Below are 19630 nucleotides of genomic sequence, written 5' to 3'. Positions count from 1 at the left end.
TAAATATTTTAATTATTTTTAGAAATACAAATGGACCAAATTTTCCCCATAGTGCACCGAACCTTCGAACCAGACAGCATCGAACCGAACTGCCGTTCCAGCCTGTTGTGTTTTGTTCGCTTTCGAACCTCAAAACTTCACAGCCGCCTAACAGTGGTCAAACATTGTCATTACAGGGAGTTTTGGCAGTAACAGTGCGCCACACAGTAGCGCCTTTTCTCATTATTCTTTGCAAAAATCAAAGCTTTCGAATGGAATAATATAACTGAATAATTTTAACTGCATTTAACAGGTAATTGTCGTAAAATTTTTATAGGCATTAACCTTTTTATAGAGTATAAATCTGAAAAAATCAATTTTTCCTAAAAAAAATATTTTAACTAAGTTTAATATTTTTAAACTTTACTTATATTGGTTTGATAGAATAAAAATATTTTAAAACTGTAACAAAAATATACATTTATTTCAAATATAAGTCAATGAATTTCCAAATATTATTTTGGTGGCATATTCCGAGTCCTTGGGATCCTTTGCGATCATGACTTCTGACTATTGCAACCGTGTTTGTTCTAGAGGCACCACTGTGCGCCGGTCTGGCAATTAGGCCGCGCGCACACTACGAGCTGAAAGCGGAGCTGACGGCTGACGGCTTATCAGCTCTCTGAAACAAACACACTACTTGTATGAGAGCGCGCACACTGAAAGCGGAGCTGAGCTTAGAAATTTGCACTGAAATTATCAGCTCGCTTATCTCAGCTCCGCTTTCAGCTCGTAGTGTGCGCGCGGCCTTAGCGTCATGTTCGATGCTCGATGCTAGCGCGTTCGAAGCGAGCTCGAGTGAATCCTATAAATACGGGTGCAAGCGAGCCATTCGAAGCAACATTTTTTTTTCAAAAACAAATTTCGGCGTCACGGCTGCGTCGCCGCGGAAAACGGAAAATTCGACGTTGTTTGGCGGGAAAACAACCAACTGAAAACTGAGAACTGACAGCAACCGAAAAACGATAAACTATAACAAAAACATAGCCAGAAAAAACTGCAGCTGAAACTAAACTTGAAATATCGGAATAACGGCAAGAACGTGTGATAAGAGCGGCAGCCGAGAGTAAATTTTGTAATTGTAGGCGCGTGTGAGTGTTCTTTGGTTTAATTTCATTGCAGACATTGCCCCAAAAAACAATAATAATAATTGCAACCAATAATAATAACAGAAGCGAAAAAACGTGGTTTTGTTTTTACTTTTTTTTACTGTGTGCAAAGTGTGCGGAGTCCGGCGGCGTGAGCGTGTGTGTGTGTGTGCGAGTGTGTTAGTTTGTTTGCCTTTTAATTAGTTTGCCTCTTGTTTTGATTTTGTGTTTTTCCGCGTCTGATCTCCGCGTTTTGTGTGTGTTTTTGCAGCAGATAAACCAAAGTCACAACAACAGCACTAACAACAACAAGTAAGTGCATAGAACTAAGTTTGAGAGTCAAGTTCATTTATTGTTTTTCTGCTATTTGCCATTTGTTATTGTTATTCTTATTCTTACAATTTCGGTTGCATTCTACAAGTGCTCTGCTCTGCCCGACGGCGACGGCGTCGTCGCAGCGCTCGGGAGATACACAAAACTGCGATCTCTTCCTCTTCCTCTCTTCTGTATTTCTTCTGCCTCTGCCTTCTTCTTCTTCCACTCGATCTTCTTAGCACCACGCACAGTGGGCTGCATTGGAGTCTTGGAATTCGCTCAGAAAAGTTGTATAACAATATTCGAAGGACAATTAAGTTTTGCTTTTTAATCTGTTTTTAAACAAAATATTACGTGTTATTTTAATAAAAATAATACAACATTTAGTTCCCAACAATTTTGGCCTATCTTCCACTGTGCGCCGCCAAAAGGAACTCTCTTTGTTTTGAATGCTTTTTAAAATAAGGCTTAAAGATCACTTGCTCTCTCGTTTTCTCTCGCAGTCTCTCTTTCAATCTTTGTCTTTCCCTGTCTCACGCCGTTTTAAGCTCAATGTGTAAAAAAATAAGAACAGATATTAAAGGCTGCAAGTCCAAAACTAATACTTTAAGCCACCCACATTTGCTCTTCTCTTCCATTCCGCCCCCCACGGAATGAAACTCAGTATGAACTCCAGTTTTAAACAAATTTTTTGTTGTTATAATACTAAATAAAATTATAATTTTAAGGAACTAAGAACTTTTAGAATTTAAAAATGGTGAAAAAAGAATCTTTTTCAGTTGAAAAATCTAATTTCCCTAATTTTAATGTACAAAATATTTAAAAATAAATTCTTTAAAATTAATTATTAAAGTAAGGTTACAGGAAATCTCAGTATAGTCTCTCCCCTTAGCCTAATTAATGCAGATTTTAAACAATAAACGCTTAATTAATATTTATTTGCTGCTGCTGCTACCTCGTTTGAGATAGAATTTCACATTTGTGTTAACACCAGGAAACTATGATTAATGGATGTTTGGTTATTCGAAGCCGAAGCCGTTTTTTGTTGCCATTTTTGTTTGTTTTCATTGTTGGTTTTTGCCACGCCCCTATGTTCATAAACTAGACAGGGAAAAGCTTAAGCCAAAGCTTTGGGGCGATGCTGAAGAGGGGGTTCCAGTTTTCCATAAAATTCCCCCCATTATTTTTTTCTTTACTTTTTTTAAAAGCCAGGATTTGGAGTGGTGCTTCCTCATCGATATCGAAATTGTTTTCGCCAGCTGCTCTTGGCCTTCATGGGTTAACGGCAAGGCAGCATCCCCCGAAAAAAAAAAAACGAAATAGAAAAATAGAAGGACGAAATAGTGGAGATACTGGGTTGTAGCTAAATTGCTTGTTTGTCTGCGGTGATAACGGCACCCCCGTTTTGCCGGAAAACTCCCGCCCGGGAAAATTGCATTCCTCTAAAAAAAAAGAGAATAATAGAAGAAAAAATGTGGCACGAGTACATTCCCCCAGAGAACGGAGTGCAGTTAAGCGCAATCTTGTCTAGAATTTCAATACCAAACAAAACGCTTGACGCTTTGACAGCCCATGAAGTGGCGGCGGCGGCATCGGCATCGGCATCGCCATGGGCTAGATGGGGTTAAGGGAGGGGGTAGCCATGGGCTAAAGGGGAGTTACGAGTTACGAGGGCAGTGGAAACGTTCCTGGGACTAATCTAGACAAGTGGAAATTGTTTCGAGTGATGCAATGCAGCAGCAGACGTCAGCCAACAAAAATGCAACAAAAGACGCTGAAAGCGGAACTGTAACTTAGATCTCTCAGATCTTACTAAAGTCGAGGTGGTATATATAATAATATGTATATAATTAATATGCATATTTTATTTTATTTGGTTGAGAGTCGTTATTTTTTTATTTATAACAATTTCTAAACCAGATCTATCGCAAATCTATCACAAAACTATTACAGATGTATTGCTGATCTATTGCAGATCTATCATTAATTAATCGCCAAGAATGTTAAAACAGAACTGAAATTATTTCAAGAGTTATTTTCACAGTTAAGTACTCATCAAATATTATTGAAACCCATAAACATAAAAGATTCCATGCCCATTTATCAAGTGTTTATCCCATAAAAACGCAAAACAACATCTTATATATACCAAATATCAACAAATAGCCCATGATTTCGGCATTGAAAATGCACATGTGCTCATCTGGAATTATCCAGATTAAATCAAGTATTTTGTTTGATTTATTAATCACAATATTGGGATGTACTTTTGCACATTTAGTTTAACTTAGCAAGAGATAAGCGTAAAATTAATATAATATTGATATTAATACTTTGTGATGCCTGCCAGATCTTAGCTGGGGATTATGGAACAAAGTCTTCCGAGTTTTACGAGTTCTCGACTTGAGATTTAAAATCGTATCAATCTTATACTATCGCTGATACCGCCGTGGTTTATCAGTTTGTCATATAGTATTTGTTTTGTGTGCCGCGTGCGACTGCAAAAGTTAATACATTTTTGATTTATAGAGAGGCAGAAATAAATGTTACAAGCCGATTGATAAACGTTTTTATATTACTGTATATATATATATATACATATGTATGTATATTTCTGGGTTAACACGTTTTCCAGGGATTTCCCCGGGCCCCGTCATTTATTTATTTATTATTTTTTTTTTTTGCTCTCCTAAAGTAACCCAGTAACCTAGAGTAGAGTAGTTAGTATGTGTTTTTTCCGTGCAGCTGCTTTGCACCTGCCTTGAACGAATTTCCCTCGGCCCCTTGGGGAATCAGCGACCCACCTAAGCTGCAGTCCATTCAAATGCATTTCCTTGCAGCTTTGGCTTGGGGTTTTCTACAGAAAATGCCCCATTCCCCGCCCCTTTTTCTCCACAACTCGCATCTCGCCCCAAGTTTCGTTTTTCACTTTATTACCGCAGGACATTTGCTGCTGCTGCTGCTGTTGGTCCTTGCCAGAAAACAAAAACTGGCTAAGGAAAAGCTACCGCCACCCACTTTTTGAGGTTTTTCCACGTTCTTTACCCCCTGTTCCTGGGCTGTTCTGTGCGTTTTTCCAGTGTTACCTTTAGAAGGGTCGCAGCTACATTTTGACATTCAACTTTCTGCTAGCATTGTTGGCCTGGCCACAATGGCCCGCAATTTGCTGCTTTTATTTATGGAAAATTAAAATTAAAACTGATTAATTAAGCAGCAGCAACAGCAGCAGCAGCAGCAGCAGCAAATAAATAAAATAATACCGCAGGTTTTTGTTTTTTCGTTTTTTTTGTCTGACTTTGCTGAACTTTTGTATGAATTTTTAAATTACTCGTATAAAATTTATGTTTTTCTTTTCAACGCTCGCACACATGAGAGCTGGATAGCAGGGGGCAGGGCAAAGGCGAAGGGTAAGGGTAAGGGGGCGGGTGGTGGTGGCCAGACCAGTTTCAGTTTTCAGACTTTGTCGTTGAAAATCCAGCGAACAAATTTCCGAAGCGTGAAGAGCGTCAAACAGCAGCCAATGCCCAAAAGCCAAAGCCAGCGACAAAAATCAAAATCAAAATCGAAACCGAAACCGAAACCGAAATTTAAACAGCTGTTTTCAGACGCCGCTCGAAGTTACACAGGGGAATAAAATCATTAATAAAGCCAGATTATTCAAAAAGTCATATAAATATCAACTTTAACTTGTTGCAAAGGCTTGAGAAATATTTGTAGAAAAGATTAAAGTAGCTTGTCTCATGTAATATCTGTGTGTCTTTAAATTTATAGGAAATTTGTGTTTTTTATTAGCCATTTTGTATTATTTATTGATCGTTAAATGGTTGGGACTTCTGTGATGTACATATATTCTTTTGTGCATTAAATTTTTGTATAAAACTTGCTTATAAAAACAAATTCCTTATTGCTTATTAATCGTAATACTTTGTGGGTGTTTTGCTGCCAAATTAAAAAAATAATTAATAATATTTATTATATATAATTATTAGTATTATATTAATATTAATATAAATCAAATAAAATAAAAATATAATCATAAATATAAAATCTTGTATTAGTTACCATTTTATACTTGCTTAATTATTATTTTGTTAGTGTATTGTTATTGTATACCTTATTTTGGCCAGTGTAGCAGTTGTTGCTACTGTTGCTGGTGTGTTGTTTGATGTTGCTGCTGTCGTCGCGATCTCAGCTCACGATCTGAGTTGAGCCGACTTAGATGTCGCTTTTTTGGCTCGATTGAGATATCGGCTAGGATTTTTTTTACTAACTTCCCAAGCACACTCTCTTTGAGGGTCTTTAGAAATTTAGGTTTATCTACTTTTTCAATTTTTATTAATTATAATAAATACAATCATTATATATTTAAGGGAATCAAAAATATGTTAAAGGAAAAATGTGATATATTTTCTTAAATATACCTTGTAATTTTTTCCAAGAACTTTAATGTGGAAATCCTTGAATTATTTTAGTTGAAAATTCCTTGAACATCTTATTTAAACAACTTTGATTGCAGATTTATTACTTATCCCATATAAACCAAATATGTTCAAGGAAACTCGAGTGTATTCTGTTCAGCTTTTTTATAGTTTAAATATCAAGAAAATCGGAAATAGCTAAGGTTTTGTAAAAGAAATAAATTAAGCTAGATATTATAAATAGAAGCTTAAATATTTAAAGTTAGAGTATTGGTAAATTCTACTACACTTGTTGGTTATTTTTTAATTTTTGATTTGTTACTGTTGGTTGTGGGGTTCGTTCTCAAACTCGAACTCGGAATTCGCATCCGAATTGGAATATGTATCTGTATCTGTATCTGCAGCTGTAGTTGTATCTTTAGCTGTAGTTGTATCTTTAGCTGTGTCTGTGTCTGTTTTCGTATCTCTGGCTTTAGCTGTATTTGTAGTGACGCTAAAACTGAATCCCAATCCGAGTCCGAATCTAAATCTGAGGCTGACTCAAGGTGACGTAATGGCAACGCCTAAAGTGGCTTTTATACGCTCCGCCAGATCAAGTATCAATTACAAATAAGCAAAAAGGCGAGCACACACACACGCACACACTCAGTTTGTGGGTCAGGGGGAGTAGCCTCCGAAAGGAAAGGAAATCTCTGGCTAAAATTCATTGGGCATTTAGTGTTTGGTTTTTGGTTATTGGCTCTAACACGAGAGGTAAACAGAGCGGAGAGTGGAGTTCGCCAGATCCATATATATATATATATATATATATATATATATATATAGTATATATATATATCTGATTTGTGGGCAACTGCGAACTTTTCTCGCCCCGTTTCGACTTTGTTTGAGTATAAATTATAGGGCACTATAAATAGCCCAGATCTCTCACAGTTCCCACTCCGCAGAATCTTGAGAATTCGAGCACATTTCGGGGTGACAGCCGCCGTTGCCCTGGGATATCAGCTTACAGCTTGGCCAAAAAGCTCAACCTGCAACTGACGTTTCAACTTTTTGTTGTTTCTTTTTTTTTGTTGTAGTCTGCTGCCGACACTTTCGGCCAGCTGTCATTCCCCCTCAAAAAAAAAAAAAAATTCTCAAAAAATCTCCCAGCCGCAGCCCAAAAATTCAATGTTAATCACTCGACAGTGAAAAAACGGTAGCAATAACAATTCGCATACTAAATGTAAATAAACAATAAACAATAAGCGGGAGCACCCAGCCAAAAACAAAAAAAAAATAATAAAAACAGAAAAATAATAACAGATAAATCGGTTAAAAAAACGAAGGCACCATTAATTGGCAGATTGGCAGAAAATTAAACAACCCGAAATTTAGCAAAAAAATAAAATAAAAAAACAGGCAACAATGAGTGCTGAAAATGAACTCGACCATGTTTGCCGGGTTTTTAACGCCTCGTCAATGGCGCCAGCATCAAGTTCTATCAGTAGCACCTATTTTCTATATTATATATTTTCCATGTTCTCCAGCGATGAAAGCTACTTATATCTTACAGTAGCAATAGATGTTATTTTATTTGGAGAAATTATTTTATAAATAATTTGGAACTAACTGATTATATTTTTGTTTCTTTATTTTTATTTTAATAAAATAGTTTAAAATGTATATATATATTCTTGATTAGCATCCGAATTGTTTTAGCCATGTTTGGAGGAAAATAAATTATTTATTTCAAAATTTTATAAGGTGATATTTTTGATCTTAAAAATTTACAAAAATTTTAATTAAACAAAAAATTAAATTTAGTATGCAGATTTATTGATTAATAATTAAAACTAGCATAGCAAAGCTTTCCGAATTTCGGAGTTATTTTATATACGTTTTCTTGATTAGCATCAATACCTGAATCGTTTTAGCCATGTCCGAACTTTTGTAAATTTTTTAAAAAATGTTATGCATCTTTAAAAATGTCAAAAAATTATTTTTTTTAATTTTTGTTAGTCCCTAAAATTGTTTAAAATTTTTTTTAAAATTTTAAATGTAATTTTCTTAACTTTATAAAATCTAAGCATTTTTGTCTTAGCTATGATCGATTCTGTTCAAACTACAAACTGCAAGGGACTTTGGCTTTCCTTGGCTAGCTTTCTTTCTTTCTGTATTTCATTAAATGTATTATATTTATAGAGTATATTTCTATGAATAAGAGTACTCACGCGTTCGTTGCGACCCCGATTTATGCTTCGTTCTGCTTTATTTCATTACCATTACCCCGCTCCATCGTCTATTTCCATCTGGGGCCTTTTGTTTGTGTTTTATTTTTGTTGATCTGTGTCTTTTATTGTTATTTTTCTTGTTGTTGTTGCCGCCGTGTTTGTTATGTTTTTTTTTTTTTGGTTGCCTTTAGCTTTTTGCTTTTGTTACCTATTTGCACTTTGCCGTCGTTTATTTGTCTTTCAACTTTTCGACTTTGTGCTTAGAGTTCATGAGCGAAGAGAGCGCCATGTAAACAAATGCTTAAAAATGAATTTTTCAATTCGCATTTAATGTGTGTGGTGGCAACGAGGACAATAACAACAGCAATAACAGGCTGTCGTCCGCTGTCCTTGTTTCTTGCTCGCCGCAAAGGGAATTGGGACCTGCGGCGCGGAGGTCAAGGACGTGTCGAGGTCGCGGCTACGGGATTTCGAGGGATTCCCCCCATTTCAAAAAAAAAAAAAGCTGGCCGCTGGGAAAACTTCACACACCAATTCCAGTTTATGGGACACTTGGTCCTCATTTGGAGTCCCATTCTTGTGGCAACTCTGATGATTTATTTATTACGTTGTCACAGAACTTACTTAACTTAAAAAAAAAAAGGAAAGAAAAGTAAAAGAAACTTTCACTTTGCATTTTATAATTTAAAAAATATGCAAATTTAAACAAATTTATAAATAAAAATACAATTATAAATAAACTGATTTATAAAATAAATCAAACAAGTAATTTTAATAAATACTGCAAATATTTTTAATTTTAATTTATTAATATGATTTGTATATTTTATTATTTTACTAAGTTATTCCTTAAATTGGGTGCAAGCATTTTTAATTTCAATTAATTAAAATCCAATATTTCATTTATATATTTACACAACCTAAATTCTGTTAATTTTGTGTCTTTTTTTATTTCTTTTTGGTTTCAGTAATTTTATTAAATTCTATTTTATTATTTTATTTTATTTAGTAACTCAATAAATACAAATTTGATTGCCTTAAAACAATAGTTAATAAATCTATTAACATCTTACATCTGGAATATCTAGTTTTATCTTGCCATTTTCGACCCAATAACTTTTACTTTTACCCATTTTTCTTCGTTTTTTGTTCCGATTTTCCGCTTCCATTCCGATTCCAATTCCAATTCCAATTCCGATCCCCTTGCATCCGCCTGAAAATAACACCGAGCTCGGCATGTGGCTGATGATTAGCATTAATCAAGCCGTTGATGGCTTCGCTTATCATTACGGATGCTGATGATGATGATGATGATGATGATGATTCTGATGGATCCGATGGAGAACTTTCCGCTGTGAATAAAGCAATCAGCGCACCGATCTGGTGCGATCCATAAACACATTGTTTCGCCAAACAGTCAGGGAGCGTGTGCCTCAGCCTCATAAAAATGTTTCCATTCCCATTCGGCGCCAATTATCGCACGGCATGATCACTGGATCATCTTTTCCGCCCCGGGGGTCACTGCCAGTGACCTGGGCCAGCGCACCTGTACGCATATATTATGCACAGAGAAAAAAAAACAACCACTACGTAATACATGGTAATGAAACTTAATTTATATTTGAGCTCGTTGTAAAATGTTTTATGTTAGATTTTTAGAAATATATATATGTTTTTAGTTTAAAAATTACCTTAATAATTCTACAGTTTTCCTAATAGCTAAATAAGCAAGAGAAAAAAAATACTATTAGCTATACATTATTCTCCTGGCATTTACCTTTTGCACATTAAATATCTCACGTTTACTCAACTAACGAATTACCAATTCCAATTCCATTTATTTGCTCAGTTTTCTTCCATGATTATTTTTTTCTTGATAATTATAGAGAGCTATTGACCGGGTACACAGTTTTTTACGCTTTACAATTCGGGGTTTACTTAACAATTAACAATTTGCATTGTTCTCGGTCTGTCATTAAGCGGTGGCAGCATTGGGTTGCTCCCCCTTTGCCGTTGCGCCCCTGGCCTCAATTAGGAAGAACCCCCGAACTGAACCATAGTTGTAGAACAGCTGCATTGACTTTTGTTCTTAGTTGTCTGCCAAGTCTGGGCTTAGCAAGTGATTATACACGAATGCAGGCTCCATATAAATAGGCCCACATGTCGCTCTGAAACAGAGAAACTGAGGCACAGAGACACGGAGACACACAAATCGATGCCAGAGACAAAGGAGAAGTGTATGTAATTTACTTTAAATATTTATAAATGGCTCACTGTCTCTGGCATTTTCTTGTCGTGATTGCGATCCGAGTGCGGGGAGAGTAGAGAATGGAGATTAGAATTCAAAACGGAATCAGTTCAAAGTGAGGCAAAGTCAGGCAAGAATAAATATTTTATTTATATTTATTTTATATTTTTATAATTTTTAAAAATATTTCATAAGATTCTTGTACAGAAATGTATTTAAAAATCCATTTTAAGCAAACGAAAAATCAAAGGTAAATCTAGTAAAAATATATCTACAAAAAACTGAAAGTTCTCTCTCTTTAAACAATATTTTTTTTAATTTTTCTGTAGTTTTATTTACTAAATCATCTAGACTTGAATATCATTCGTTGTCAGTGTAGAAATTGTATTTAATTCCCAGGAATTTGAGTTATTTTTGTTGTTCTCCCAGTGTGTGCGTATTCAAAAGCTTATGATGATGAATATGACGATGACGCTGCTGGAAACTAATGCGTATCATATCAATTTTTAATGAGCAATTTGTGCATAATCATTGCGCAAAAGCCGCAAAAGCCCAAAAAGCCGCACACTACGAAATCGCAATGTGGCAGGCAAATAGATATATGCACACGCATAATTGTAACTGCAACTGTATATATATTTTTTTATATGACAAAAGTGGAAATCAGTCACAGAATAAGAAGAAGCTGTAACATTATTATGGGTTTTCCGTATATTAATGGCATGATATCTGGGTTGATTAGCTAACAATTTTTACTTCATGGCATTATATTTCGATAATTAATCGATATATTTGTTGGATTAAGTATATAAATATTTTATGGGTTTTATATAATAGTTAAGATTTTGAATTTTAAATTAAATAAATTAAAATTAAATATTTTTACGGTACATATTTTTCGTTAAATAATTCTATAATTAATAAATGTTTTTTTATTAATATTATTAATACCAAGTATATATTGTACATTATTGTATACTTATTTACTCCTTCTGGAGTAAGAATTGGTATCTAACAATTATCTATAAAGAAGAGAATGCATTTATAGATTTTCCGATTAATTCGATAATTAATCGATTTGGTTTATAATATAATTGTTATATATTTCTTTAAAAATATTATTTTTATACATTTTTCAATTAATTCGATGATAAGCAAAATTATTCTTTCGACTAGCAGGCAATACTAAAATATATAATAAATATTTTTGACATTTGTAGTAATATTCTTATTTATCGTTTCATTTATTGATATATTTATGAATTACTTTTATACATTAAGTATATAAGTTTATTTTGCTGTGTGCATTTATCAGTTATGAATGGGTCCTCGTGTCTATCACATATTATTACAGAAAGGCAGATATCAAAGTCTTGGCATTTATCGACCACTTAGCAATCCTAATCGGTCTGTGCACACTGCGCCAATTACGATTTCCGATTGCATTCCCGAACTTTGTCACTGTTGCAACGGTGCGAATGTGTTGCATTATCTAAACGTCTGCTTCCTGCCGCTGCTGCTGCACTTGGCCCAGCCAAAGGGGGTTCATTCAAATACCCGATATCGGGGCTGTAAATGAGCAAACAATTGCGCTTTGTCAAATGACATAATCCCCCGCCATGCCGCCATAAATATTGTATAAACAATATGGAATTGAGTTCTAGTATTTACTGATGCGGCTGTCGCCTCGATGCGTCATTGCAAGTCACTTGTGCACTGGCAGAAAAAAAAGCATAAGAAGAAGTGGAATGCCAGTTACACCATCGTTACAATGAGCCGTAGGCATGACAACTGCAGCAATCAGCTGCTGATACAAATTAATTACGACGCAGACACAGCGCAGACTGCCAGCACATATATATAATATATATAGTATATATACATATGTACATATATCGCGTGGGGAGATCTCAAACTCGTACTCACACTCGATCTGGGCCTGACATTGCTCTGCCGATCTCGATCTCGTTCTGGATCTCGCTCCCGATCTCGATCGAAGCCCACCAAGTGCTTGGGCAACCGGCAGAGCAAGTGCCGTAACCCGAGACACCGTCACCACTGCCAGCATCTTCGCAGCTGCACCATAAAATATATACTCATCTGAGAAAAAAAAGAGTAATAATACAAAAAACAGGAAGTAATCGCTCTCCTTTGCATGCGAACGATTTACAATAAATAATTATGATAATGCCGCCGCCGGCAATGTCAGAGATGAATCTCGGGCAATGACACAGAGAGGAGATCGGAGACCGGAGATCGGAGATAGCAAGTGCACAAGTGTCGGACAGGAAGGAAGTGTTTGAACTTGTTAATGCCCTCTCTCCAGTCCACGCCCCACACACACGCTAGGGATGGGAAAAATATAAGAAAAAAAAATGAATTAATATTGAATATCGATATTGAGTATTTGGGTTTTGTGGAAATTACAAAAATTATTATGTTTTTAAATATTATTTTTATGTCGAACTCAAAATTATTTATAAATCAAGTTAATCTGGAAATAAAATCGATTTTATAATCAATTATTGGATTTTTTAATTTATTCGATACATCGAAATAAATTATAAATATAATTAGAATTGGATTTATTCTTTTTAATTATAATTTGTTTTAGGAATCCAGAATTTCCGAAATTTTTTGTATTCTATGTACATTTCATTTTTTTTCGATTATAATCGAGTACTTGTAGAATTTTTTAGAAAAAAAAAATCGATTCACCAAAAGTCGAATTATTTCCAGCTCTAATATCAAGCTACAAATTTTTAATATACTTGATAATATATCATTATTATATCGATAGTCCCAATAGTTCGACAATATAAACGATATTTACTTATTCTATGTATTATAAAGGAGTTTCATTTCTCGAAAAATACACTCCGAAGCAATTTCAGCAACTATTTGCCATAAAATATTTAAATAAAATATTAAAAAACAAATTAAAAATAACTCTGAGGCTTTGTAGACGTGGCAATAGTCATATATGTCAGCCTTAAAATTAAAAACGTTAACTATTTTTTAAATTAGCAAGCCAGGTTAACTAATGGCTTTTGGACATTAAGTGCATATCGTTCACAGTCTTTCCGTAGTTTTCGAAAACTAATTTATCTTTTAATAATAAGTAAATAAAAAATATTAAGTGTTAAATAAATAATTATGAATAATAATGAATTAAAACAAATAATTTATATATTGTATTCTCTGAAAGTCAAGAAACTTAAACAAAAACGGGTCAAGTCGGGGCCTAACTCCTTGGCTTAACCCTGGCATTTTAAAGATATTTTTCGCGGCCGCTAAAGTACTTTTTTGCCGAAGGAGGGATTTCAGAACTTTTTCTCGCCCCTCAGAAAGAACACTTTCCCTCTCGGTTTTTCTTCACCAAAGTATTCTTTGTGAGCTCAGAGCTTTTTTTGTATGCCTTTTGGCTGTCTGTCTGTCAGCCTGTCAGTCTGTCGTCCGTCCGTCTCTATTTGTCTTTCTGGCACTCTTGTTTCGGTTACAATTTCGTTGTTGGCCGTTGTTGGTTTTAAATTTCGTCGTATTTGGCGTAAAATAAAAATGAAAAATAAAGAAAAGCAAAGAAAAAAAAAACAAAAATGAAAATGAAAATACAAGAAAATGAAATGATCGGAGCCCTTGGTGGGGTTAAGATACTCATTTGTGACATTCGAATCTCAAAATGGTCAGAGTGCAGGCCATTCCAGGAATTTCTGGCATTCCTCAAATATTATTTATGTCAACCGAGAATCGCCGTCACATATATATATATTTTAATTTATTTTTGCAACACCCTGTAATTACATTTTTATGCAGAACTTTCTGTACTTTTTTCGCCATATTTTATGTTTCATGCTTTGGTTTAACCAGGAAGTAAAGGTAAACAAATAGTAAAAAAAGAATTTTTAAGCGAAATTTTCAGCCATTCGTAAAAAATTAAACATCAAAGACCGCCAAATTCCATCAAGTTTTAAAAGGAATTTGTTCTTGAAATAAACATTAGACCGATTTAATGGTAAATAGTTGCCAAGAAATAGTTTTTTTTTGTAAAATTTGTTTAAAAATAAAATTTGTATTCAAAATTAAATTCTAAGTTATTTCTTTAACTATTAATTTACTTTTGTATTTATTTTCAATTTATTCTGTAATATTTGTTTGCAAATTACAATATTAGTTTAATTATGCAAATATCTAAAATTTATTTCATTATATTTAATTAAAAAATATTTAAAAAATAAAATTTATTATAATCCCTGAAAATGTTTGCCAAAAATAGCTCAAAAATTGACTTAAAGTAACACTTCATCACTGATACAATTTATGTGCTTGAATAGAATTTATTTGTGGTATCATTATATGATTATTGCCCACCATGCTGTGACCTTCCCCTTCACCCACCTCTCCGCCCACTGTCCGCGCCCGCATTTCCCGCCACGCTTTCTCACGAGCGGAAGCAGTAACAAAAAACAAGCGGGATTCGTGCCCACATCGTCACTATCATTGGGTCCATTATTATGCATTATGTGTGCCCGTCCCGATTACCATCTCTGTGCTCCGTTCTCCATTCCTCAACGGCTGAGAGGATTCCCGCTGTTTCAGGGGGAAAGTACCCAGAGAGGGTTACCAAGGATAAGCGGACTTTACGCAACTTTTCTCTACGATTCTTCTCGCTTTTATGGTTATGTTCGTAAATTGTTTGCAACAGCAATTGATTATCTAAATTTTTGTAGAGTTATGGCCAGTTTAGTAAGAAAATGGAAAACTTTAAACTAGAGTATAGAAATTATGAAAATGATCATAGTAAAATATATTCCTTAAATAGTATTTAATATTAAATAAATTCTAGATAACTCTTTTAGCAATAAAAACACTTAAGAAAGTGAGTGTTAAAGAAAAAATTTACTCTGTTTTCCAGAAAACTATGTCACAGACAATCTGCTCAACTCTTGAATGATTCTCACATACATTAGATACTCGAAGAAATATTTTGGCGTTGTCTTTTCATGTTTTCGTTTTCTTTTTCTCAAGTTTTTCGCACAGCCAAAGTTTGGGAAATAGCTTGGAAAATAAGTTTTCGTTGAGCGATGATAAAAACTGACAAACAAGTTGATACATTGGATAAGCTCAGAGCTGGGAAGCTGCAAGAGACAGAGAGAAGAGACTTTTTGAAGCTAAAAGATGCTAATTAGAAACGGCGACAAATTCAATCAAAGCCAAGCGAGTTCTCTCTCTCTCTCTATATATATAGTATTTATATATCGTAGCTCTTTCCCCCTTTAAAAGCCAGACAAACAGCCGCCAAGCGATATCGATAAACACGATAAGTGCAGCAGCGAAGCAGAAAAACTTGAAATTTATTTTGAACTCACCAAGTCACTAAGGTCATTTCGAAATGAAAAAAAAATAATAAATAAGAATAATAACAAAAATAAAACAAAACCTGACACCTCTACCTCATCGCCCCCATCTCCCTCCTTCGGTTTGAATCAGGTTTGATTGTTTGACTGATTGATCGCCCGATTATTGATTGATTAACTTCAGTTCTCACTGAGATTTATTTTAGATCATTTAAGAGATTTTTTTAATTTATTTATCGCGGATGATATTTCTGTCGATATATTATATTGAATTTATTTTTTCGCTGTAACAATAATTGAAGCTACTTAAAATTAATAGATTTCAAAAGCCAAAATATTAGTTGGCAATCAAAATTCTTAACTATTACCTTCAGCTATTTATTTAACAAATCAAATTTTGCAAAATGCTCTGCCTTTTAACTAATATTTATTCTCTGTGTACCTCCCCATTTTCAGGCACACTTCAGACTTGAGACAGTCGCAGGCATTAGCATGTGGCAGCCATGAGGCGGCGGCACTGCACTTGCTGCCAGCTGTTACTATGCCCGGCACCCACTTGTTGCAGTCACTCATGATGCAACAGCAACAACAGCTGCCGCACTGGCGAACAACAAAAGCAACAGTAACAAGAATAACATTACAACGAACTCGAGACAAGTCGGTGGGCAAAAATCACCCATACGCCATGTGGGCGCGCGTCGATCGGAGGATGTTGCATGAACAACCTGGCGCCACAGTGGCCCATGGCCAAGGCCAAGGCTGAAGGCACTCATACACAGACACACGCACACGCACACACACGCACACATACGCACACGCATCGGAGCAACAACAACAACGACAACAACAAGAACAAGAAAGCAAATACTGGAAACATCAACAAAAGTTGAAGAATTCCACTGAACTCGAACGAAACGAAACAAAAACAACGCAAAATGTCTGAGGTAAGCTAAGACGTGCAGTGAAAAAAATAATTAATAAATTAACAAATGTTTATATTAAATATGAGCTTAATAAATGTAAAATATTAGCATTGCTTAAAAAAAATATTTCAAAATGTTAAACATCACACCATTTCCAAGTGTATTGAGAATTCTTAAAAATAGAATTATTTCTCTCAGCATGACCATAAGCAGGGGGCTCATGGGGGGCGTGGTTCCTTGACACTGGTTTCCTCAAAGAGGAGGCGGGCGTTACCATTTCCATTTTTATTGAATTAAAATCGATTTTCAGTTTATTTTATCAAAAGACTTAAGAGCTTCAAACACATTAAAAGCAAAAAACCACACAAGAAGCTGTTAGTCAGTGGGGTGAGGTGGGTGTGCAACTGGGGGCTGTATGTACATGTGTGTTTGTGTGTGTGTGCTTAAAGTCTCCTCTATAAACTTATAAGCTTGACTAAAAGCGTTAGATTATTGGCCATAAATATAATGAGTAAATGCCAGGGAAGAGCCAAAGAACTTTTTAAAACATAAAGCTATACTAGTAAAATGTTTAAAATGTACAAATTTTATTGTCTTGAGATCAGATTAGATCAGATCAGAAACTGTTACATACATTCGATATAATTCGATATATGTTTCATTACATGGCTTAATAATAGTTGAATTATTTATAAAATATACAATTTATTTATGTTTTGGGGCTGGAACTTAACTTTAAGGTTTTAGATTTCGGACTGTTTATTATATTATAAAACTTTTTTCGATATTTATCGATATTTTTATTTATGATAAATAGAGTTAATCAAGGAGAATTTATTTAGTTACCAATATATATACTATTAAATCGATTTTTTTTTTATATTTTATATTTAATCTCCCTTATGATAATTATTTTCTTGTCTGATTTCAAAGCTGCGTTCCTTGGGTTTCCGTTTCCAGCCCATCACTTCCTGCTGGCCCGCATAAGCATTTGAATTTTGGGTCAGTGACGTCGTCCCCATCGTTGTCGTCGTCGTCGTCGTCGTCGTCTTTGCTCCTCATGTTTATGTATGGATGTCGGGATGGTGGGATGGCTTGATGGCTATATGGATTTATAGGGAGGGAGCATCGCGAGCAACAGGCCGAGCAGCTGTCGCCATAAACAAACACGGACCGACGACGACGACGACGACGACTACGACTCGCACACAGACATAAATATTGACCTAATTTGCACCTGTTTACAAATTCATTTGAGCCACTGTTGGAGCTCAGGCAGAACCGCCCACCAAAGGCCGGGCGCACACTGCCGGCTGAAAGCGGAGCTGACGGCTTATCAGCTCTCTGAAACAAACACACACCTTGTATGAGAGCGCGCACACTGAAAGCGGAGCTGAGCTGAGAAATTTGCACTGAAATTATCAGCTCGCTTATCAGCTCCGCTCTCAGCTCCGCTTTCCGCTGCCAGCGTGCGCGCGGCCTAAGAGCCACCTCTAGGAGCAGGACTTGTGCTTTTGGCGCATGATTTATGCAGCAAACGGAGCGCGACAGCCTCGACAGCGGCTCCATCGCGAACGCAAGCTCCTAAGTGGGTCGACCATGTCTACATTGCCAGCCACAGTCGATCCCAACATGCCACAACATGTTATCACACGGCAAGAAAAGTACCCAAATGTTAAAGGGAAATAATTAAATTTTACTTTGAATAATTTTTTAAACCTATAAAATGTATATATATTTTTTTAATATGATTTTAATATGATTTTATTCCTAAGTTACTTTGTTTTTCTCACTGTTTGACTTCTCGGTCAGATTGCTGGTTGGCATGTTATTAGGGAGAAAATTTGCATTTCCCATTCTAAAAGGGAAAAGTTACTGTGCGGAGCAGAAGCACATTTGCAAATGCAAAATTTCGATGTTATTCGGCTTTGCGCTGGCTTACGTGGCGTATGCTTGATATGTGGGTTTTTGAGGGATGACAGGGCAAGAGCCACCAAAAGGGGAAAGCGTAATCAAAAATTGAGCTAAACTAAGAGAAAATTAACAAACTACTATAACTTAATGAGATTGAATTTTTTGGGACATTTTGATAGAAGAAAATTGTATGGAAATTGGGTTCGAAATTTTTGGAAAATATTTTCAATTTAAAGATTTAGAGAATTTTAGGTAGAAATCTTTTATATGTATAAATATACCCTTAAACACTTTATTCCAATGAAAATTACTTAACAATTTAAAGAGATTAAATCGCAAAGGCACTTGACAATCGCTTACCGGGAAGGAGAATGGCAATTGGTGCTTCACATTAATCCGGAGTCTGGCATTGAGATACTGTCGTACGCGGAATGCCCAACTTTAGTTGCCAGATTAGGAGCACTCGAAACGCGACTCAATCACGGGACTTAATGAGTGCCTCGGTCATTTGCCTCAATTGGCTAATGATGATAATGAATAATGATGATAATGATGGCCGACGATGGTGTCTGGCAATTAGGCTGATTTGCCATCAACTTGTCCTTGTCATTGTATTATCCTCGCTTATATCCTTGAGGGATGTGCATATAATTGGTAGAAAAAAATTTGCAGAACAATAACGATAAATTTTCATGTTAGTTTTGGTGAAAATATCGATTAAAATTCGATAAATAACAACAAAATAATTTAAAATTCTCTTATATTATATACACTTTTTTCTTAGGTTTAATAGTATATATTAAAAAATACATTTTTAATTATTTTGAGAGAAGAAACCTCCTAGAAAATATACCGATAAGAGTTCATTAATCGTTCCCAAAAATGCATATTTTTTTTGTTTTCCGATTGTATATTTTTCTCTTGTACAATCGATATTTGCAATAGTTGTATCGCCCATCACTGCCCCGCAGATCATCATCGTCATCGTCGCTGGTGGTGTCTTTGACAGCACAAATCTGTTGTTGTCCGGCCATTGATTTCCCCTTGATTGATGCGTTTTTAATGAAGGCGACGCCAGGTGCCGCGAATCATTAGTACGATTTTTTCCTCCACTTTGC

The 19630-nt window shown here is 35.2% G+C and overlaps 1 protein-coding gene across 3 annotated transcripts in view; it reads left to right on the top strand.

Moving 5' to 3' along the window:
• The first annotated feature begins 903 nt into the window (after positions 1-903).
• The window catches only part of Ac13E (Adenylyl cyclase 13E), a 48321-nt gene continuing 29594 nt past the window's right edge, over positions 904-19630 (top strand). The window contains exons 1-3 of one of the 3 annotated variants that reach the window (XM_070288207.1): positions 904-1130; positions 1212-1439; positions 16132-16619. In XM_070288207.1, the coding sequence (XP_070144308.1) occupies positions 16611-16619 (9 nt within the window). In that variant the 5' untranslated portion in view covers positions 904-1130; positions 1212-1439; positions 16132-16610. Of the gene's footprint in view, positions 1440-9371; positions 9674-16131; positions 16620-19630 lie in introns of those variants that run through there. The other 2 variants (XM_017173736.3, XM_041774745.2) reach the window with 2 other exon arrangements.

The sequence above is a fragment of the Drosophila kikkawai genome, chromosome X (assembly GCF_030179895.1).
Source record: "Drosophila kikkawai strain 14028-0561.14 chromosome X, DkikHiC1v2, whole genome shotgun sequence".
Lineage (NCBI taxonomy): Eukaryota > Metazoa > Arthropoda > Insecta > Diptera > Drosophilidae > Drosophila > Drosophila kikkawai.
Note: the sequence above shows the minus strand (reverse complement) of the source record. Positions and strands in the feature narration are given on the sequence as shown.